This window comes from Sturnus vulgaris, chromosome 21 (genome assembly GCF_052056855.1).
Source record: "Sturnus vulgaris isolate bStuVul1 chromosome 21, bStuVul1.hap1, whole genome shotgun sequence".
In the NCBI taxonomy this organism is placed as follows: Eukaryota; Metazoa; Chordata; class Aves; order Passeriformes; family Sturnidae; genus Sturnus; species Sturnus vulgaris.
In genome coordinates, this window is record NC_142263.1 from 1756924 (window position 1) to 1780241 (window position 23318).

At 51.1% G+C, this 23318-nt stretch overlaps 1 protein-coding gene across 1 annotated transcript; it reads right to left on the reverse strand.

The window, feature by feature from the left end:
• Positions 1-17133: 17133 nt before the first annotated feature.
• MRM1 (mitochondrial rRNA methyltransferase 1) lies at positions 17134-23140 on the reverse strand. The gene is made up of 5 exons (XM_014881107.2): positions 22347-23140; positions 21855-21948; positions 21193-21313; positions 17810-17929; positions 17134-17674 (listed from the first exon to the last, which is right to left on the reverse strand). The coding sequence occupies exons 1-5, from the start codon at positions 22997-22999 to the stop codon at positions 17625-17627; spliced, it is 1038 nt and encodes a 345-aa protein (XP_014736593.2). The 5' UTR covers positions 23000-23140; the 3' UTR covers positions 17134-17624.
• Positions 23141-23318: the final 178 nt, after the last annotated feature.

The window sequence follows — 23318 nt, forward strand, 5'->3', positions numbered from 1 at the left end:
CTCTGCTCACACCCAGTGGGCTCAGCCTGGAGCTGCTCCCTCCTTTTCCAGGGGATTGTTGGGAATTCCTGCTGGGGGTTTGGAGGGATCAGGGGCACCTTCCATGGAACAGGACACCCGGAGCTCCAGGAATGGGAATGTCACCAGCCCCACCCTTTAATCAATCTGAGGAAAAATTATGAAGTCCCATAAAGCCACAAGTCTCATAAAAAAAAAAAAAAAAAGTATAATAAAATTGAGAAAAGCTATTAAGTTATAAATACAACCGATACATGCAGCATCACTCAGATGGCAGAGACTGGCCATAAAATAAAGTCATTTTAAGCCATCATTCCACAAGTTACCAAGTGTCTTAATTCACCAGTCACACGTCCCTTTATGGCACCCAATGCCATTGTCTGTCCAGAACCTTTATAACTCCCACCTGCCTGTACAGCTAAAAATTCACCTGCCCCTATGGGAAATGTAGGACAAAGGATTTTGGAGACTCTTCCAAATTCTCAGGGAGAAGTTGTGCAGATCACTCGATCCCTTTGTGATTTCTCTTATTTAACCAACTCCCAAAATACCTGGCATGGGCAGAAAATAATAAATATATTAATAAATATATAGTTGATAATATAAATAACATAATAATAACCTTTGGAGTTATTCAGGATACAGCAGAAAGAGTGAAACAGGGAAATAGAAGAACTCCTGCAGCCAAAAAAAATCCTTCTTTTTAAACCAAAGTTATTCTAAACATACCCAGTGTCCATTGAAAATGAATTATTCTCTAATAAGCCGATTAGTAAGACTTGTATCAATTTCTTAAAGATGTATTCTATATAAAAATAAAAATATAAATCAATGCACCAAGGATTTACAGTGCAGGTGTATTTCATTTTCCTGCCTCAATTTAAAGCTGAGCCTTTGCTTATCACCCAACTGCTGTAGAACAATTTCCTCTCTTTATTTCCTCTAAGGGTCCTGTACATTATGAATATTCATTGAAATAATTAAGCACCCTGTTCACAGCTTGTTGTGTTTACTGTTAGTCCAATAAAACCCAAACAGGTTAATGATGGTCTTTAATATGGGAATTTAATATTATTTCACCTCTATATCGGTGAAAAGTTTAACTTCCCCTTTAAGCCTCATCAATTTAGGGAAAATAAGTGACCACCATAAAAACCCACTGCAGGCTAAGTCAGAGATACAAACTCCTGTGGATTTCTCATTTTGGTTTAGCCCCAGCATTAGAGGAAAACCGAGGTGTGGGTTTTTTTCTTATTTTTCTAAGAATTATTCACATCACAAAGGAGTTTAGTGCAGCTGGTCAGCAGAAAGCAAAAAAAAAAATTAAAAAATCACCTTTAGGATGCAGCAGCCTTTGGAAAAACACATTTATCAGGGACGGTGGTGAGGAAAGAATTGGAATTGGAGAGGGAGAATTGGAATTGGTGGGTGCAGAGGCCAGGGCAGCATCCCCAGCTCCCTCCAAAGGTGCCACCCAAGGCAGGGCTGGCAGTGGCTAATTAACCCCTCATCAGCCCTCATTAGCTGTGCAGAGCAGGAGTCAGAACCACGCAGCCAGGGTGGCACAAATCAGGAGGGTTTATGAGGATTACTTACATTAATTTTATCCTTTATAGGCAATAAACCTTTGCTGGGCCATTACTGGCCACTGCTGAGTTTGAAAGGAGTTTTTCAGAGTGCAGGGGAGGCAGGAGGGGGGGGACAGGGCTGGGGACACTGAGCCTGGTGGTGGCACAGGATGGGTCTCCTGGATGCTCACGGCTTCCTGCACACCCCAGAAGTTTGTTGTGGATTTTTAGGATGAGTGTGCTGGCCTGGTTAATCCTCAGGATAATCCCTGATCCTATGGCCAAGCATCCCTGGCTCGTGGCCACCCCACAAGAAAAAAAAATAACCTCATTTTATTTGCTGCTCACCTGGTGCAGCTCAAGCACCCAGGAAAAGAAAGAACCATCAGATCAGACAGAAATTACAGAGTGAAATACCCAGCTACAAAAAAAAAAAAAAGAAAAGAAAAAAGAAAAAAAATATAGAAAAGGGGCCAAGCTGGAAAACCCCAGAGTGAGGAGAGAGCAGCACCAGCCTGGCTGGAGCCTCTCCCTGGGCCTTGAACACTTGAGAAATATTATTCTCAGAATTACCTGAAGTTTTATTTAATGCAGTAAGAGCAGGGAATTAGTGCTGAAAGAGATGAGTGATAGGAAATGCCAGATGATGCTCAGCCTCTGAACCAGCAGCTCCCAAATACCTGCAGTGCTGAGAGAGGGTTGATGCCTCTCTGCCAGAGAGGGGCTGACAGGATAAACAATTAAGAAAATGTCTAATTTAGCTCTGAAATTAACAGGGGGCTCAGTATTTACACCAGCTAAGCAGCATTTCCTCCAGTATTCCTTTAGGTTTTCACACAAGCCAAGTTCTTGCCTTTTTCAAACCACTCGAAGGAAATGAGAAATTCAACCCAAACCAACCAACATCCCCCCACCCCAGAAAAAAAAAAAAAAAAAAGCACAGAGCAAAACCAGAGGTGTTACCTCCCTTACAGGGTTCTACAAGGCATCTTCTATTAATAGAATTTTAATAAAGTGAAGGAATTCAGGGCAGGGAGAGCAGCTGGAGCCAGGGTCTCAGAGGTATCCCTCTAGTAAAATGTCTTTTTGCAGGAAAAGAAGAGGAAAAAAGAAAAGGGGAAGGGAAAAGCAGGGGAGCAGAGCCCACTCCTTCAAACCCCAAACCTGGAATTCTCTTCAGAAGGCTCCAAGTTGAGGGCAGGAAATAAAATACAGGAGATAATCTGCATTTCAGGTATTTATAAGCTTCAGGGAGCCTGGGAGGGGGAAGGAGGTTCCCAAGGAAAAGCTCTCCCAGTCTGGTAACTGGGAACAGCTGAGCACTTCCTCAGGAGCTCTCAGGGATGGATTAAGGGACAAATAAATTCAGAAATCATTTGTTTCTCTGCGATTTTATTTAACTTTGCAGCAGTTCCCAGCACACACACACACCCCCAGCAGCAGCCGGGGCAGATCTTTGAATATTTCTCTCTATATAATACACAGAATATTTCTCCATATGTGATGGTGAATATAATCAACCCCATTCCAGCAGAAAGCAGGGCAAGGGAGGGAAATGCAGTGAAGCACCTCCACGTGGAGCTGCATTTTCTGGCAGTTTGGCCCAGAATTGGCGTGTCTGGCACTGGGACTGCTGGAAATTCTCTTCCCACCCAGCTCTGGGCAGGCTCCAAGCAGAAATCCAGAGATCCAGACTGGATGGTGAAAAGTAGAAGGAGCCCGGCTCCTCTGTGCCATGAAAATGCCAGCTGTGGTGTGTTTTGTCCTTTTGAGATGCTGCAGGAATAAAAAGGCTCCCCCTGTCTCCATTTCCCCTCTGCTGAGCAGCCCGTGCTCGCTGTAGCAGCAAATGGAGCTCTTCAAAAAGGAGTTTGGAGCTCTGGGAGCCCGGGGATCACACGGAGCACCAGGCAGGGGGAATGTGGGACCTGCTCCTGCTGGGAGAACCCAGAGCCTGGATCTGGGGGGGGAAACACCCCCAGGGTCTCAGAGAAATCACCTGCCTGGAGCAGCTCCTGCATCCCTGCCCTCCTTGCAGGGAGGCACCGGAGCCCAGCCTGCTCCCTGAAGCCTCTGTCCAATTTTTGGGGGGTTTTGCCTGAAGCCCAGGATGGATGATTTGAGTGCCAGCAAAGCTCTGCCCTCTCTGCAGCTTCCCCTCTCCATCCCTGCACAACTCGAGGTTACAGAGCAGCTGCTGCTCCCCAGGGATCCAGCTGGGATGGGGTGACAGGGAGCAGGGGCTCCTGTGCGGGGACAGTGACACCAGGGCTGTGCCACCCCCCTGTCCCAGCGCACAGCACAGCCCCTCTGCCCCCTGCACTCCCAGGTGCTCACAGGGCTCCAAAAGGAGAAACTTCCAGCATCATTCCCAAACTCTGCACCGATGCCAGGTGTTCATTCCTGGGTGGTGGAGTTTCTGTTTGGGGGATAATACATTCTTTATATGGCAAATAATAACATGTATTTATAAACAGCTGTTGCTGCACGAATAAAAGTAGTTCTAAAAGGAAGAAGTCTGGTATAAAATAAAATTACTTTTTTTCATTTAGCAGCCCAGCTGCAATCAGGAGGAACAATTCCTTTTCAGGCAGTAGCAGTTTTCTGGTTTGGAACACCAACCAGCAGCATCTGTCACCCATCCCCAAAAAAACAACTTGGTGACTAAGAGAGGAATGACCCAAAGGAGGAATTTCCCCATTTTCTCAGCGCTCAGATGTGTCCCTGCCCTGTGTCCCTCATGGAGGATGTGGCTGCAGAGATGGGCAGAGCTGGACCATCCTGGGAGTCTCCAAATTCCTGTGGATCCTCCAGCCCAGCACCTGGAGCTGCTGCCATCCCTCTCCAGGGGCTCACCCACAACCCACAAAGCAAAGCGAGTTTCCCACCCCCGCTGCCCATCCCAATTCTGCCACCCCCACCCTTGGCACTCAGCGTTTCTCCTCTTGCTTCTCCCATCATTTTTGTCCTTCCAGGAGCAGCCAGAGCCCCAGGGTTCACCCCCAGCACCCCCATCCCCAATATCAGAGCTCCATCTAGTGCTGCACAGCCCCTCCCGCCGCCAGGGCCAGGGGGAAGGAGGGGGGGGAAAAGGGAAAAAAAAAAAAAATTAAATATATTAAAGGTGTTAATAAGCGACTTATTTAAACGGAGTATCACATATTGAACATTAATCACCTTGCAGTAAAAGTGTAATTAAGGAGTCACTCTGCCTTCTGGGGAAGGCTCGCTTGGAAGCCGAGAGAAAATGGTCCTCTTTATTAACACAAATTATTTTATTTGGCTAAAGGTAATAATTCTAAGTGAGGTCAACGGGCCTCGTGCACACGGAGCGGTGGCGGGGCCGGGCCAGCGTTTCCATGGCGACTGAGCCAAGTTCATCCTGCCGGGAATGGCTCTGCTCTGCCGGGATTGTCCCCGGGAAAACACAGCCCGGGCTCTGCCATCCCCCCGGACATCCCCGGGGGTCTGGGGACACGCTCAGGGGGTGCTGCCACTGTCCCCCATCATGGCATTGTCATGGCACTGTCCCTATAGTGGCACTGTCCTCCCTCCTGCAGGATTTGGGGACACACTCAGAGGATGCTGGCACTGTCCCCTATTATGGAACTGTCCCCCCCATCACGCCACTGTCCCCTCATCCTGGGGGATTTGGGGGACACACTCAGAGGATGCTGGCACTGACCCTCATCATGGCACTGTCCCCCATCGTGGGGGATTTGGGGACATGCTCAAAGGATGTTGGCACTGTCCTCCATCATGGCATTGTCATGGCACTGTCCCCCACGGTGGCACTGTCCCCCCCATCCTGGGGGATTTGGAGACACACTCAGAGGATGCTGGCACTGTCCCCATAGTAGCAGATTTGGGGACACGCTCAGGGGGTGCTGGCACTGTCCCTTATCATGGCACTGTCCCCCCATGGTGGCACGGCTCCCTCCGAGGGTTCTCCGGGTGCCAATGCTGAGCAGCACCAGCACATGGAGTTGGCTTCTCGGGTTTTCCAGCACAGCTGCAGCCCGGGATGGTTTTAGGACATTGTAGGACAGCTGTGAGGTGGCTGTAGGGTGGTTACAGGGCCCCATCCGTCCCATTCCCCCATGGCTGAGCTGTGAGGATTTTCCCACATCACCTTCCTCTGTGGCTTCATCTCTCCAGGAGAACTGCAACAAACTGCAAACCCAGCAGGAAAATCATGCCAGGAATGGATGAAATCCCCCGGGAAACCATGCCAGGGATGGGTGAAACCCACTGGGAAACCATGCCAGGGATGGATAGAACCCACTGGAAAAACCATGCCAGGGATGGGTGAAACCCACCAGGAAAACCATGCCAGGGATGGATGGAACCCACTGGAAAAAGCCATGCCAGGGATGGATGGAACCCACCCAGAAAAGCCATGCCAGGGATGTTTTCTGGCCCGTTTTGCCTCCCCATTTTAGCTCAAGTTTCCCCATTCAGCATCCCCATGGCAATGAATTCTCCAGAGCCATTCACCTGCAAGCACTTCCAGGCTTCTCCAGCACCGAGCATCCAGGAGGAACAGGGAGCAGCAAATTTAAAAATCTCTCTAATTTGATAAAACCAAACTCCAGCAAGGCACTGGTGAAAAGCAGAGGAGGTTTGGGCTGTGACTCCCTTTGTCCTGAGCACATTCCTGGGCTGGGAGATCTCAGGTGTTGTTCTGGCTGCTGGAGATGATTGTCTGAACTCAGAGGTGATTTATGTGCCTCCCATGTCATGTCACTGTTTAAGTGCAGTCTTAGATGTGGAGTACAGCATTAACATTTTACTGTTATTCTTACCTTTCAAAGCAAAAAGATAAGAGTGTAAATCTGGGAGACAAGGGATGTGTCAACAGCGCTCCTGGCACTGGTCATGGATGCTCCTCCTCCTCCTCTTCTTCCTCCTCCTCCCTCCCAGGCTCGGTGGGGACAATTCCACCACCCAAATGTGCTCTGATCCTCCTCCAAAAACAAATCCAACCCCTTTAACCAACGTTCCTCACGTCCAGCATCCCTCCTGGCACAGGGCTGCAGCCACAAACAGCCTGTCCCCAACTGCTGGCCAGGCCCACCGAACTTATTAACACCTAGTCAGGATTAATCAGGCAGGAAAAGCTAAAGCAGGGCCCTAATTAGTTGCTGATGATAACTATATTTGTCATCCTCTCCCCAATTAGTCTACTGTACGTTTCGGAGTTTAATTGCACCTTGTTCTTCATTTAAATGTCATCATGTGCATATATTCTCCTCCTTCTTTAGCAAATTTGAGAAAAATTTGACATTAAATATAGATTATCTTTGGATTTTCATAATTAACACAACTGAACTGCCTTGAGCCTAAATACATCTCCTCCTGCCATAAATCTGTCCCCTCTCCTGGGGAGTGGTGCTCCAAAGGGCTCTGGGGGTGGGATGCACCCCCCTGGCACTGCTGGCACTGTGGGCATGGTCAGGACCTGCTCCCCCTCAGAAGGGAGGAATCCCAATCTTTGGGATTTTCTCTCTTTTGGGGTTCCTTTTCCCGGTTTTCAGAGCTGGTACCGTGGGGGTGGTGGGTCAGACTGTGCCCAGGGAATGGTGAGGATGAGGAGGTTGTGCCATGTCCCCTGTCCCAGTGCCAGGACACCGAGACACTGTGGCTGTCCCCGGCTCCTCCCCGACCCACTGCTCCAGATTAGCGGATATTCAATATATTGATGGGCAAGAGAGAGCTCCAGGGAGCGACCTCTGCATCCCAGCGCCTTTAACCCTTCAGCTGCTGCCCACGGCTCACCACAGGACCCTGTGGCACCCAGCAGAGCTGTCCCCAGAGCTGTCCCCACCCACTGTCACCCTGTGCCTGCTGCGTGTCCCTGGGGAAGCTCAGGGACAGCAAATCCTGGGGAATTGATCCTGAGCCCCTCCCTGCTGTCACCAGGGAGCCTGGAGCTTCTCTCCTGCCACATCTGATGTGCCCAGGCCCTGCTGTGCCCCCCTGAGCCCCCAGCCCTGCCAGGGCCACCCTGTGCTCCTGCTGGGACCAGCACCAGCCCCCCCAGTGGCCACCTGGAGGGCACCCACTGAGCTGATGTGACCAACAGCTGTGCCCACAGCAGAGCCACTGAAAACACCCAGAGGAGGGGAAGGGGAGAGGCAATGGAGGAGCTGCACATCTTACCTGGCCCTGGGGAGGAGGGTCAGCACATGGATCATCCCTAGCAGCCATCAGGAGCCAAAAAAAACCCCTCTGGTCTCTGATCCCCTCCCTGCTCCAGCACAGGGGATGCAGAGCTCATTTGCCAGGAGGAGCTGCTGCTGTGTGAGGTGAAGAGAAAGGAAAAGTGGGGGGGAAAAATTATAAAAAAGAAAATCAAGGAGTAGTCCAAAAGTGTATTAGAAGCAAATTTGGAAAGAAATCATGGCATGTAATTAGGTTTGATTTTTCTGCCTGTTTTGTGTGGCTGGGGGTGGTGTGTGGGGTCCCCCCATGAGCACAGGGATTAACACAGAGAACAGGTGCTGGAGCACAAGCCCGTGGCCACCAAAGTGTGACAGCTCCATCACTGCTGGCACGGGCACAGCAGGAGGAACGTGGAGACAGAGACAGGGGAAAACACGCAGGCATTTGTTTATTCAGTGTTTTACCTGCTGCCCCTTCCCCAGGCACAACCAGAGCTGGGGATTGTCCCCAAAGCTTCTCCTCCTTCCCCCTGGATTAAAGCTCCCGGTGCCATGGGGGACCCAGGCTGGTCCTGCCTGGTGGAAATGTCCCTAAAAACTCTGGGAAGGGACCCCCGTGTCCCCACAGCAGGGATGCTGCTCCCCTCCCTGCTCAGGACATCAGTGCATGCTGGACAGGGGTGGGAGAGAAAGAGAGAGAAGAGAAGAGAAGAGAAGAGAAGAGAAGAGAAGAGAAGAGAAGAGAAGAGAAGAGAAGAGAAGAGAAGAGAAGAGAAGAGAAGAGAAGAGAAAGAGAAGAGAAGAGAAGAGAAGAGAAGAGAAGAGAAGAGAAGAGAAGAGAAGAGAAGAGAAGAGAAGAGAAGAGAAGAGAAGAGAAGAGAAGAGAAGAGAAGAGAGAAGAGAAGAGAAGAGAAGACTCCAGCTCCACGTGGCTGCATTTTCCAGACGAAACTTGGGAAACAGGTCCAGGGAAGAGGAAAGGAAAGAGGATGGGAAGCACCCAGGGGTCTGCAGGGCCCCTTGGGAGCATCCACATGCACACACAGATTTATTTATTGGGTGTCTCCTGCCTGTCTCTATGCACACACACATTTCTTTATATGTTTATCCCTCCCTGCAGTTTTCACTGTTGAGTTTCCAGTCTCTCCTCACCCTCTAAAGTTGTTTGGGTTTTTTTTTTTCCCCCCTTTAACCTTGAAAATTAACCTAAAACACGGGGTGCTGTACACATGACTTGCTCAAATAAATTGCATCCTTAATTATGAACACCCTGGGCTCTGCTGTGCTCCAGGCCACGCTGCCCCAGCGGACACCCCCCTCCTGATGAGTGCTTATTGAACACGGGAACAACAATCAACACTAATTAAATACTCAGCTGTTGAGAGGAGACAATGTTTATCAAAAAATGCAAGAGGAGGGGAGCGCATCTTCAGTTTTCTATAATTAGTTAGCGATATTCCCCAGGCGGTCTCACAAATCGAACTCGGGTTTGTTCACATCTGTTTGGCACAGGCAGACAAAGGCCAGCGTGGCCCCTGTCCCCGTGTGTCCCCCCACCAGAGTCACACCCAGCACGGCATCCCCACGGTGCCATCGTGGTGTCCCCACCCTCCTCATCCTCTCATCCCTGGGGACTGGGACATTCCAGGCACTGCTGGGATCCCGTGCTGGGCGATCCAAGGGTCCCTTGTCCCCAAAGCCAAACCCTCAGGCACAGGAGCTGCTGGGGCTCAGAGAGGGGGGAAAGGGAAGGGAGAGGGCACAAGGTGCCTGCACTGTCCCTTGCCCCCCCATCAAACCCAGCCCCTCAGCAGCGGGAGCATCATCTGATTGCAAATTTATACCTTTTTAGGGCTTCCCTGGAATTTTTCAGTGGTTTTTCAGCTGGGGAAGGGGCAGGACAAGGCTGTGCATTTCCCTCTGTCTCACCTTGTTACCGACTCAAGGATCTACTCAGCAGCAGAGGACAGGAGTTAAAATTTCCCTGAAGGAGGGGAATCAGGAGGTGAGTGGTGGTTGGGAATGCTGGAGCCTGGGACAGCTCCAGATCAGCAAACACCGGTTTCAGTCTGTCCATGAACGAAGAACAGGAAGAAAACCTCCTCTCCATCACACTCCATGTTCAATATTCATCCCAGCACTGCTGAACATCCCCGTCCTGTCCATCCACACCCACATTCCCTTCCTGCGTGTTCTGAGGGTATGGACGAGCCTTGTGGTGAAACCGGGGATGCTGAAACCCACCCCAGACCCTGCTCCGAGGTTACTCCACTGGCTGCATCCAGAGTGGTGCAGGAGCCCTTGGCAGTGCCCACATCATCTCTGCATCACTCCTGGGCATCCCCTGTGCCCAGACCCTGCCCTGACAGCCCCAGGGTCCTTCCCAGGGCTGTTCCCCCCCCCCCATGATCGCTCATCTTCCCAAAAGTGCCCGGAATTGGGGATTAACACTCCCTGAGCAGCCCCATCCCCGCCGGGGGATGCTCGGCTCGGCTCAGCTCAGCTCAGCTCAGCTCAGCTCGGCTCCCGGGGATGCTCCCGCTCCCTTTCCCCTCCCGATCCCATCCCGTTCCCGTCCCAATCCTCTCCCTTTCCCCTCCCATTCCCAGCCCGATCCATCAATCCCGGGGCAGGGAAGGGCAGGAATGGTCCCGGCCCCATGGATCCAGCCGGGGGTGCTGGAAGGGAAGGGCACAGAAAATGTTCCTGCTCCTGACACAGCCACCCCAAAGGCTCGGGGACAGCTCCTGCCAGCGCCCCGGGATGTCCCTGTCACTGTCACCGCTCCGGAGTCCCCTCTGCTGCACGTGGCACCGAGCTCTGCCAGCGAAACCCACGGGAAAATCAGATTAAAGCTCAGCAGGGCTCAGGGGACCTCACCTCCCTCACCTCAGCACCCACACTGAGAGCTGGGCCAGCACCAAACTCCCCTGGGCCAGCACCACCCTCCCCTGGGCACATTTGGAGGCTACAACCAACACCAGATCCAACTTTCCAGATATTTTTCACCCCAGACATCCCAAACCAATTTTTTGGAGGCTAAGAGTTGGTCCAGACTGCCTGGCTAGGACTAAAGGACTGGAACCCTGTGGTCACTGGCAGGGAGGGGGTGACACCAGGACAGGGCCAGAACAGAAATTGCTGCTGCTGTTGTTGATGTCCTTCCCAACCCAGCTCGTGGCCTCAGCACTCCAGGTTAAATAACCAGGCTCAGAAATCAGAACATTGCCCTTACCCTCCCATCTACCCTCCATACCTACAGCACTGCTGGTAGTAAACAATCTCCAAGACTCATTTCTTGGAGCAGCAGCAGATGGTCAAGAGCATTTCCTGAAATTGAATATTGTAATGAATTTAGGATCGAGAAAATTTACATAATAATCTGGTTTAGATTCTGATAGTGAAGAAACCTACATAGAAACTGCTTCTTCTCAGCTATTTGAATGAAAGTATAAATCTCCAAGTATTTTAATTATAAACAAACTTCTTGCTCTTCCAGATTCATGGAAGAAATTGAAAAATTAACTACCCAGGGAGGCTGAAGGCCACACATCAGGCTCAGTTCAGGTTTGCCTCTCGTGACCCAGGGGCTGGAGTGGGATGGATGTTTGTGGGTGCCACAAACACCAGAGGTGACTCAGATTTGGCTGCTCCTGTTGATCCCTCATGGAACTGCACTGGGAACCTGTGGAGCTGCTCAGGGAAATCAAGAGCCCCTGGACTGGGGGGTGCTGGGGGTGCACCCACAGCCTGGGATGGGATAATGGGATAATGGGAATGGGGAGGGGATGGGATTTTGGGATGGGATGGGATTTGGGATGATGGGATGGGATTTTGGGATGGGATTTTGGGATGATGCCTCCCATGGAATCAGCCATTCCTAGATGCCAGTGAAGGATCCAGGATCCTCAGCTCAGGCCCATGCTGGGTGCTCACATCCCACTGTGCCTCCCCTGTTCCCCACCCTGCTCAGGGCACACTGGGAAGTCTCTTTTGGGCTCATCTCCTCCTCTTCCTCACCCTCACCACTGGCACAGCCCCGTGCCAATCCCATTCCCAGGACAGCAGCACTGGCACAGCCAGGGCTCCATCCATCCTCATCCTCCCTCTGGACCACAGGAGAATTCCCCTTCCCTCATCCCAGGAGATGCAGAGGGCCCTTTCCTCTTAGAAAAGCAAATATTTAGTCCAGATAAAACCCCCCCCGAGCGTTTTCCCCAGGTAATACTGGTAACTAAAATAATCACATTCACTTTGCTGGTTTAATTTTATATTTCCATTCCTACCTTATCTTTTTTCTGCAAGCATCATTAAACCACACCATAACAAAAATACATGAACTGTTATTCTTTCCAGAGAAGCCATAAACCACCTCAAAGCTTTTCAAGTTTATTCTTATCTCGTACATCTTCCCCTGGTTCGGGGTTTTTTTTTCCCTTCATGCATTTCAGAAAGGTAGTTTTCCCTAATGTTAAGAATAGTTGCATTGAAAATGAGATGCTGCTTCTGAAAAGCCCCTCTGGAGGATTAAATAAGTAAAATATAGCCAGAAAATAAACTGGAACCTCATTAAAATAATTTTGCAAGGAGAAATCCTACTCTACAATAGGTTTTCAATATCACTTAGAAAATTCTTCGAGTCATATATATATGTTCTTAATTCAGGACCTTCCATTAAAAAAGACATTACAGAGGGAAGTGAAAGGCCATTTAGTACCCTTGTTTATATAAAAATGCATATTAGGCACAGATGCAATCTCCAGCAGAAGGTTTGGGATGCAGTTGGAGGGAGCTGTGCTTGGCTGGGAGGTGCTAATGAGGGCTGGCAAAGCTGTGAGGCAGCACCAACACCTTTTTATTCTGCCAGGGAACCCAGCCACTCCTGTATCCCCCTTTTTCTTTAACCATTCCCCACTTCCCCACCTCCCTGGGGTCACCCCAAGGTGGTTTTGTGGCCACCATCCCAAAGCTTGCCATAAATGTGTGGTGGAGTCAGGAGATGTGCAGGATGGGATGGGCACATCACTGCTGAGCTCCTAAAACAAAAGGAGGTTTTTAGGCCAGCTAAAAAAAACAACTTGGCACGTTTAACTTTGCATCCATTCCCAGCACACGGGTTAGAGTTTAAAAGTGTAAAACTGCTGATCATGGGTGAGGAAATCACTGCTGCTCTGTTCAAAGAAGTGCCAAGGAGCCATCACTGACCTGGGAGGGAAAAATTCCTGAGGAGGCTCCTGCAGTGAGGCCCCAGGGCTGGAGCTCTCCAGATCAGAGTCGTGGTTAAATCACAGAAATTGCCAAGCTGGGAACAGTTTTGGATGTCCTGCTCAACAAGAAGGTAAAATACAGGTGACCCACGGGGTGTACTGAGAAATATTTAATCTCCAAAGGCTCTAAAAAACATCATTAGTGTAATGACTGCTCCCTGCCCACTGAAAACATGAAAACTTCAAGCCTCCATCATGTTGAGTTGGGCCTTGAAAAAGCTGTAATAACGAGAGGGTTATTAGATTATTATTATTATTATTTCTAATCTCTGTATATTAGATTATTATTAGCTGTCATTTCGATGGGATTTTGGGAAGAAATTCTCCCGTGTGAGGGTGGTGAGCCTGGCACAGGCTGCCCAGAGAAGCTGCCCCATCCCTGGAAGTGTCCTTGGAGCAGCCTGGGATAGTGGCAGTGGGTGGAACGAGATGATCTTTGAGATCCCCTCCCAACCCAAACCATGCCAGGATTCTGTGGATAATCCTGAGGCTGAAGCCCAAGGAGGTTAAAGGCTCCTCCTTCCTGCAGGAACTCCTCTGCACTGACCACCACATCCCACACAGCATTTGGGCAGCCAGTTTTGTAGGGAATAAATATCACACTTCAATTTCATGGTAACTTAGGAGGGTTTACTGGCAAATACCATGGCTTTTACATGGTTCTACCAATTACTGAGCAATTACATGTAACCTAGATCTGGAGGACACAAGGCAGCCTTGTAATGTATTCCTCTCTCCTGCAAAAGAAGAAGGCAGTTAATAGAAAACACTCTTCTTTTTTTATTATTATTTTAAATTATAAACCCCTCCACAATATTCCTGTGTGACATTATTAAAACTCCACGTCGATATCAAACCCAAAGCAAAGGCTGCCATCCCATTAACACATCAGTTGTGGGATGATCGATAAAAATTTACTTTAAACTGCACCATATGTTGCTCCCCACAAAGTTTTATTATTCAGATTCATCAGTTTGTACCTCAACCCCCGTGCAATTAAATCCCATTTAGCAGCACTGACCTCCTGATTTGAACTCGCCATTCCTGCAGCTGGTTTGGAGTTTTAACAGCACTTTTAAATAAGGAAAATGTAAAATGTCTGTGAATTAATGGTGGGGCAGGGGGAGCATTCCATGGGGCAATCCCTCCCGTGCACAGCTCCTGTGCTGGAGCAGGCAGGGAAAAGAAATAAAGGGAAAAAAAAAAAAAAAAAACAACCAAAGAGTGCCAGCACATTTTAGCGTGTTGTAGCATATTTGTAAACATCGTTAATCACGGATTAGCAGATGGTGATGTTAATTGCACCTGTGGAAGTAACAAGACCTCGAGGTTGATTACATTTACAAACCGGGAGCCGAGCTGCGCCTTCGGGAGGTGCCCGTGGGCAGCGATCCCGGCAACAATCCCGGCAACATTCCCAGCAACAGCAACAATCCCAGCAACAATCCCAGCAACAGCAACAATCCCGGCAACATTCCCAGCAACAGCAACAATCCCAGCAACAATCCCAGCAACAGCAACAATCCCAGCGACATTCCCATTCCCAGGAACAATCCCATTCCCAGGAACAGCTCCAATCTCAGCTCCATTCCCAACTCCAGCAACATTCCCAATCCCAGCTCCAGCATCAATCCCAATCCCATTCCCAGCTCCAGTAGCAATCCCAGCTCTATTCCCAGCAGCAATCCCAGGCTCTCCCTTCCCCTGCCACCAGCCTGGGCTTTGGAGAGGGAAAGGTGTCCCCTGTCCCAGAGCCATTGAGCCTCCAAAATATCACTGGGACCCAGCAATGAATTGGGTGCAATGGGATTTTTTTCAGTCTTTGGATTGGGTGCAATGGGATTTTTCCAGTCATGGTGATAACCCTGAGCACTAAAGGGAAATGTGGGGCAGGAGCTGAGCTGCTCTCACAGCCAGAGCTCCCCAGGGTGGATTTTGGAGATGGGAGATTTGTGTTTTCCCCTGGTTGAAGATAAGGCAGTGCTAGTGCCAAACTCATCTTCTGAATCAAGGAGGACAAATATTTTGCCACTGTGCTTAGAGACACTTTGATTATTGAGAAATCATTCTGGAAGGGCAATTAGTAAATTTTAAAATCAATTTGGTAAATAAGCCTCTGAAAGGAATCCATGACAAGCAGCAGGGAGGGAACAATTGACTTTCAAATTACATACACACACACTTTATTCATATCTAAATATCAAAGAGACTCTATGTACAAACAGAAGTAATCAGGAAACGTGTTTTGATCTTGCTGATGTACACAAAAAATGACAATTAATGTCCCCCTTTATGATATAAAGCTGGGAGTTTTTTACAGTTACATTATAGGGACTATTATAGTCAAGCTTAAGGCTAAAAATAATGAAAGACTATAAAAACTACATTTTAACATTTAAAAATATCCAGGAAATTAACTGGAGAAGCAGGCAATGATCCAATTAATGGATTGCATTTATTAGATCAGGGGCAAATGGCACAGCACAAAGCTCCAGCTCCAAAGGTAGGAAAGTACAGAGGTCCCCGTGCTCCTCAGAGCTCAGGATGGGGCTGGGGCAGGAGAACAAAGCATCAGCTCCCTCCAAAAGTCACTGCAGGTGGATCCCAGTGGAAAAAAAAAAAAAAATGGGGCTAAAACTTACCAGAGAGTGAAATGGGATCAGTGGGAACAGCAGAGTGGGATTCAGTGCCCTCACAAGCAGCAAAGTCTGAGCTGCAGCCTGAGTTATGCACTCAAATCCTAAAATTCAAGCTCAAGCAACTCCCAAAAAGCCTTGTCTGATGTTCCAGTGCCAAATCAAGGAGCACCACGGATAGAGGGCTGGGGAATTCACAGGAGAGTGGTGATGGCTGCTGGACTGATGGCCAAGCAGGAGCTTCTCCTCCCACTCTAGTGGACACGGAGGTTCTAAAGGTTTTTGGGAGCCTTCCAGAAGTAAAGGAGCTGCTGCAGGGCTCCTCAGCTGCTCCTGCTTAGAGGGGCTGAGCAGATGGCCAAGCACAGCCTGACAGAGCCTGGCTTTCCCAGCCACACAAAGCCAGGAAGTGCTTCCCCACTGCTGAGACAAAAAAAAAAAAAAAATAGAAATAAAAAGGGAGAAACAGCAGCTCCTATGAGATGAGAAATAAATATACTTACCTGTAGGTCAAGAATGAAGAAATGGCTTTACCCTGATCCCTGCTGCTCCAGAGGAAGGATTCAGTTAGCCAAGTGCTGAATCTTGGAATCTTTCCTCTGGAAAATGAGCAAATCTGAGCCACGGGCACCCTCTGCTGGGGCACCGTCAGCTGCTGAGCAGCTGCACAGGGCTGGTGGAGGCCTCTGGGCCTGCAGCCTTTTCCTTTCAGCTTTAAACCAGAAAAAAGGGCAAATTCAGCCCCCAAAATGCACCAGCTCTCAGCTCACAAGGCACCAGCTCAGGGTTCTTCAGCTCCCCGTGGATTTGGGTACCCGAGCCCTGTTTGTATGATGGTGCTGTTTCAGAGAGATTTGGGATTTGTCTTTTTCCTCAGGTCACAGCTCAGGGGAAGTGTCCCCACCCTCCTCTCCATCACAGCCACAGAAGGGAGTCCTGGACACCTTTCAGGAGCTCCATGCCCTGTCCCCCATCCCAAGCACCAGGAGTGTCCCCAGTACCAGCAGCCAGACCCTGCCAGGGACACGCAGAGAACACCCCCACACCAAGGTTTACAGACTTCATTTAGCTCAAAGGGAAAGTCCTAATTAGTCACTCAGAGTGATTTACTTCTTCCTTTGGAAGTGGGGAGGGGGCAGACTGAACGGAATTGTTTGAAATTATCCCTAAAGGGCACTGTAAATTAAGTGTTAATGAGGAATCCTATGCAAAGGGCCACGGTAGCTAAATAAAATAATTAAGGTGCTAAGTGATAACATTCTTTTGGCTCTCAGTAATTTAGCCAGCCTGGTTTCTCAGGCAGGATAGTTGCAAATGAAGCCACCCCAGTGCCATCAGCAGGTCCTGGGGCACCTCAGCCTCCAGGAGGATCAGCCCAGCTTGGGAAAGAAGGAAGGGAGCTCTAGATCCCTCTTCCCACCTGAAGGACTAATCACACTCTGGATTTATGACACAAAACGGATTGATTTGACTCTACAAACAATCTTTACAAAAGCTTTATTTCCACGGGTTCCCCCCCACTCCAGCTGTTTGCCAGCCCTTGGCAGGGCTGCACACCTGGTTTACAACCAAACACAGGAAAAGCAGCTTCAGTGGTTCCCAAGCACAGCTGGCACTCCCAGCTGCTGTCCAGGGCACTTCCAGTGCCACTCTGACCCACAGCCCAAGTTGTCCCCACGGTCTGAGTGATGCACAAAGTCCCCTGTGCACAAGCACAGTGCTGGCAGCCATCTCTGAGTGTTTTCAGCCAGAACTGGCTGTTCCCAGACCTGTCAGCTCCTCCCAGGGGTTACCTACGACATCAGGTGTCTGCCTTTGGTGTTAAGTCAGGGATCTGGTGGCTTCTGCAGCAGCCAAAATGCAGCTCAGGTCACTGAGGATCTCTCTGGAACACACAGTGATGGTGGAGACCCTGGGAAGAGCATTTCCATACCCACACTGAGCAGCTTCCTCCACCAAATAAAGAGGATTTCAATCTCCATGCCTCCGTCTCTGGCTGCAGATGGAGTGCAGGAGGATACCTATAGGAAAGCAAAAATAAATAAATATTAAGGGAATTTTTTTTCCCCCCAAACCACAAGAAAATCGTTCGGTGGGCCTGGATGTTTGATTGTTAAGTGCAGAGGTTGGGGTGTGGTGGCCAGAAGTGCTCTCACCTGCAGCCACAGACACGTTGAGGGAGTCGATGCCGGGGTGCAGGGCCCTGCCGGGGGGGATGGCCAGCATCCTCTGGCACTGCAGCTGAGTCTCCAGGGACAGTCCTTCCCCTTCACTCCCTGCAGGGCACAGACACAGCTCAGCTCAGCTCACAGCACTGCCACACATCCTTTCCCCCTCCTCACTGCAGTTCTTGTTCATGCTCTGTCTCTCTGACACTTTCTCCCTAAGCTCAGCCACCTCACCAGCTCCCACTGAGCCACCAGAGGGGAGCCAGGCACCTTCTTCCCTTCCTCCCTTCCCTCTCTGCATCTGTCCTCCAGCATCTGAAGAGGTTCTGAGGAATATCTGAGATCCCCTGTGAGCCAGCACAGAGCTCCCCGTGGGCACAGGGCAGGCAAGGGGCCACAGGCCAGCTCTGGTCCAGCAAATCCCACATCCCTATTGGCAGTGACAGCTCCAGCCTTGCCAGCACACACACACACACACACACACACACCCCACCACGGGCTGGGTGCAACTTGTGCATGCAGACAGTTTAACCAGAGGCTTCAATTGATTAGTTGTTAAACCAGCCAGCAGCCCTGATATGTTTGGGCTGATACACTGGTGAAACAGAGTTGAAATCTATCCCAGGTCATTAGTAGATGTTTGACTCACGCTGTCACAAAGGGAAATGGAAAGGGAGAGGCTTTAAACAATGCTGTGTGCAGACAGGTGAAAATGCAGAGGGCTGGGACCTCCCAGCCTGCCTGGCTCCCCAAAGGATTCTTCCACGTTGTTATTTAGGGCAGCACAGGCAGCCAACTCATCCCAAACACCTCTGGCAAACAGGCCCAGCGTGTGGTAGCCAAAGCTCCCCTCCAACAGCCATGCCCTGAGCCCCACACCAGTCTGGGATGGCACTGATCCCTTTGACCACACAGGGATGGAACTGTCACCATTCCCCTTCACGTTTTCCTGGGCTGATCCAAGATGCACTTTGGGTAATGAAGAGGATGCTTTGGGTAATGAATCCTTCATCACTTTCCCAGAGGAACTCGTTCATGGCAAAAGCTCTTTGGTTGGAGTCAGTGAGCCCTCAGAAGCCCCTAACCCCATCCTGACCAATTTTTCCCTCCTGCTTTAAGCCAGCAGTGCACACGAGGCCTGGGGGAGTTCTCCAAGGTCACAAGATGACACCAGGAATTGAAGCCAGGCCCTCATGGCCCTGCCTGTCTCCTCACCACTACTCCAGGGATGCTTAAAAAACCCAGAAATATAATCCTGGAAAAGTTTCACACCTACAGTGGTATTTGCCTCCTGAGGCTCTCAAAGCACACTCCCACGGGACTCTCCAGCTGGGACAGCAGCAATGGCTCCTGGACAAATCCTCTCCTGTCCCTCAAAAGGGTCCTACAATTCCCAATAAAGGCACCGATTTTGCCTCCAGCTTTTACAAAGCTTTTTATGGCCCTGGCTGCTTAAAATAATGAGGAGCAATAAATTCAGGGCAAAAAGACTTGCACGGTGTGACACAAGGGAGGGAGTATTGACTGAATCAGATTAAATCCTGGTTTAGACTGGTGAACAAAACACTTCCCACTTCAGATCTTTAACTTCCACCTCTCAGCTTTGTCCCTCACTGACAGAGCTCAAAGCCCAGAGCTTGGTGAAATGACAAAACACATTTCCTGCCCCATTTACAATTAACACCACTCACAATTGCAGTTTCCAGTGCAGGAAATTCAGATCCAGCAGCAGAAAAATACACAAAATGAACATCTCCATAAAACCACCAGCTGTGTGAACAGCCTTAAACCCCGAGCTAAAGACTGAAGGTCTAAGAAGAACAAATTACCCAGAAACTCTTCTTACTCAGCCATCTAAGTGCTCCCAATCTGTTCCTGTGTGCACCAGGCTCCCAGTCTGAGCTGTCTGTCGCCTCCAGCAATGACTCCAGTGCAGACAACATTAAGCTGGACTGTCCAAATCACTCTGTGCCAAGCCAGCGAGGATGCCAGGAGGGGGAACTGGAGGCTGCAAATGCTTAACTTACAAGACAATCTGTGTGGTGCCAGGGAGCTCAATCCCAGGCTGAATTATCTCTGCTGCTCCCTGCAGCTGCAGGAATGCTCCATATTCAGATCCAGGACGTTTCTCCCAACAAACCCCAGCATCAGACGACCGTAATGTTCAATTTTCTTTTCAGCCAAGAGTTAGTGCTCAGCAGAGAGTTGAAATCATTACTGCTGCAAGGTCCAGGAGCTCTCCTCATGCATCTACCAATCAGCCTCCAATCTCCCCTGACAAAAGGATATTTGGACTTTTTCCTGGAGAAATCTCTCATAACTCAAGGTAACGACACTGCTGCTGCTTCCAGCCCCTGCCTCTCCCCGGGTGCTGTCGCCGTTTGTGGGATGCATTTCTTTGTGGGCAATCAGCAGAGCTGCCAGCCTCCCTGCTCCCCCTGGAATACAGCTCCACACATCTTGTAGAGATGCCAGATTTGCTACGTTGTCTTGTCAGTGTTTGCAGGAGTTCAATAAACATTTTAATTAAAGGAATGTCCTCCGAGCCAAGGCAGCCCCAGCACGGGGCAGGATTACAGCCCCTCCCTGGCTCCTGGCCAGCAGGACTCCACTTCCAAGTGTAAAAGCTCCAGCCAGCTCCTGTGCCAGGTGACACGGAGCTGGGGACACACACAGGTGCCTGGAGCTGCATTCCTGCGAGAATTGCTTTCTCCAGCAGCCACAAAGCTGCCAGTCCCCTTCCCTTCACCTTCTGGGAGGCTGCACAAGTCCAAACTGTGCCCACAAAAGGTGAGAGAGTGAGCTGAACGGCAGAATTCCCTGCAGGAATTGCCCAGCTCAGGTGCTCAGGGAAGTGGCAGCCACTTCTCCAACAGGGAGGAGACTCCTCTGCTCCTGCTCCACAGCCAGCACCTCCTGCCCTCTCCCAGGTGTGCCCTGACTGCTCTCGGGGGGGCTACAGAGCCCAGTTTTGCATCCAGATCATCCCCAGCAACAGCCCCTCATGGCTCTTCCCAGAGCTGGTTTTTAAGGGAAAATGTGGCACAGCTTGGGGCTCACAGAAAATCCAAATCTGGGGCTCCAGCACAGGATCAAAACACAGAGCACAATGCAAACACCACACTGTGGCTGCCCTGACACCAGAACTGCCACTAGACCCTCCCCAGCTGCTGAACTCTCTGTGCATCCACAAACTGCTCCTTCTGGGAACCCCCCCAGCTCTCCCTGTTCCTCTCAGTCCCTGCTTCATTCACAGCCAGACCATTCCATGATTCCCTCTCAGCTTTTCTTTTCCAGACCTGGAACAATCCCTGGAGTGAAGCATCCCCCCTCAGAGCTGCACCCACAGCCCTGGACATGGAAATAAATACCTATCACTACAATGAGGGGTTTGTCCCAGTGGAATTCTGAGCAGCTGATGACAGGAACATCTTCCACATTCTCAGACCTGCTGACTGTTCCCACCACTTCCCAGCCTTCTGCACTTTTAGCCTAGAAAAGAGAAAGAAATTAAGAACTGCCAAATATTCAAGCTTAAAAATAAAAAATGTCATGTATGCAAACACTCCTGGTTTTTTTACATTTTTAGTTAAGCTGACTGGGGTGGTTATTTTTTTTTGGCATCCCTTAAATTTTTACTTGCCAAGGGCTCCCCCTCACACCTCACTGCATAGGGAAAATGTAAAAAGATTCCCAGCAGCTCCCCCCCAGCCCTGGTTCCTCGTCTATTCCCTGCTCCAAAGGCTGCCCAATGCTGCCATCGTGTGCCTGGGCCCCGGGATGCTGCTGTGCCACACATCCCGAGGAGAAGGGAGACAAACCCCGGAGTTATCCTGGCACCACCAGCTTCCAGAAAAAAACAGCCACCCTCTCTCCCTACCCGATGGAATGGGGCTGGGGGTGTGTGCACCCCCAGCACAGACACTGCAAATAACTCAGGGCTCCCCTTGTGCCTCCCCTCTCTGTAATACCTGCAGTGTTTGAGTTTTCTTGGAAATAAAAAGGAAAAAACAAATAAAGTGGCTCACTGTACCTTCAAAAAGCCCTGCAGGTCATCTGTGCTGTACACATCGAAGACCTCCATGGCTCCAGCACTGGCTTTGCTCACTATGGGAGTCAAGGGGCAGCTGCAAGAGGAAAAAGAATGGAAAAGTGTCACACGAGAGGAAATCCAGGTGAATTTTTGTTTCTGTATTTCCTTCTGCCTCTGCAACTCTCCTCCAGATCCCACTCGCTATAGGGATGTGAGGAGGACTCAGGAATTAACCAAAGAAACGGATCCCAGGTGGGACAACTGAGACACAGAATGGGTTAAAACAAGGAGAGCCCAAGGAGAGCCTGGAACCCCACATCCCAAAGGCTGCCTTGGAGTAGCAGCACCCCAAATCCTGCTCTACAGATCAGCTCCAGAGATCTCTTCAAAGAGAGATTTCTGAGTGATGCACGCTGGAAACCCGGGAGGAAAAGGGGGCAGGAGGAGCCCGGAGCTGTCTGTGTGGCTCGTACCTGTCTGTGTGGCTCGTACCTGTTGCTGTGGGTCGCCACCACTCTGTCCACCCCCAGGAAATAGGCGGCGCGCAGCAGAGCCCCCAGGTTCATGGGATCCTGGATGTGCTCCAGCACCAGCCACAGCAGCTGCCGCCTCCCGCTCTCTCCATGCCCCGGCTGCGGCTCCTCAGCGTCCCGCAGGCTCCTGAAGGGCAGCGGGGAGGCTTCCAGACACACTCCCTGGTGGGGCCGGCCCCGGCACAGCACGTCCAGAGCCCGGCCCGGGACGTGCAGCACCGGCACCCCGCGGGCCGCGGCCTGCAGGCCGAGCTCGGCCCTCACGGGCCGCCCGGGGCCGCCGCCGCCGCGCTGCTCCTTCAGGAAGAGGCGGAACAGGGCCCTGCGCGCCTGGGCCAGCGCCAGCCACACCGGGGCTACCCCGAACAGGATCTCCGAGCCTTTAGTCCTCTCCAGGGACGGCGCGTTTCGCTGTTTCCCCTTGCCAGCCCGGGCTAAGTCCTGCTGTGCCCGCCACAGCTCCTGCCCGGTCCGCGACCCCGGGAGGGATGCGGGGGGATCGCGGCCTCGGGGCTCTCCTTGCTCAGCCCCGCGGCTGGATCGGAACCGGAGGCCTGCCCGGTACAACCGCACGGCCCGGCGGCACAGGCGGGGCAGCAGCGCCCGCTCCATGGCCGGGACAGCCCCGGCTGGGCACGGCGTGAGGGGAAAACAATTCCCAGCCCCGCTCCGCAGCCGCGCAAACCGGGGCACGGACAGGGCACGGACAGGGCCCGGCGGGGATGGCGGCGGGGACGCGCGCGGAGCCGCGGGCACGCGCACGGGCAGGCGCGCGGGTCCCGCTCCGGTTCCGGTGGCAGCGGCGAGCCCCGCCCCGCGCGGCAGCGCCCCCTGGCGGCGGGCGGGGGTACCGGGAACGGGGGAACCCCGGTGACCCCGGGAACAGAGAATCCCGGTGACCTCGGGAACGGGGAATGGGGAATCCCGGTGA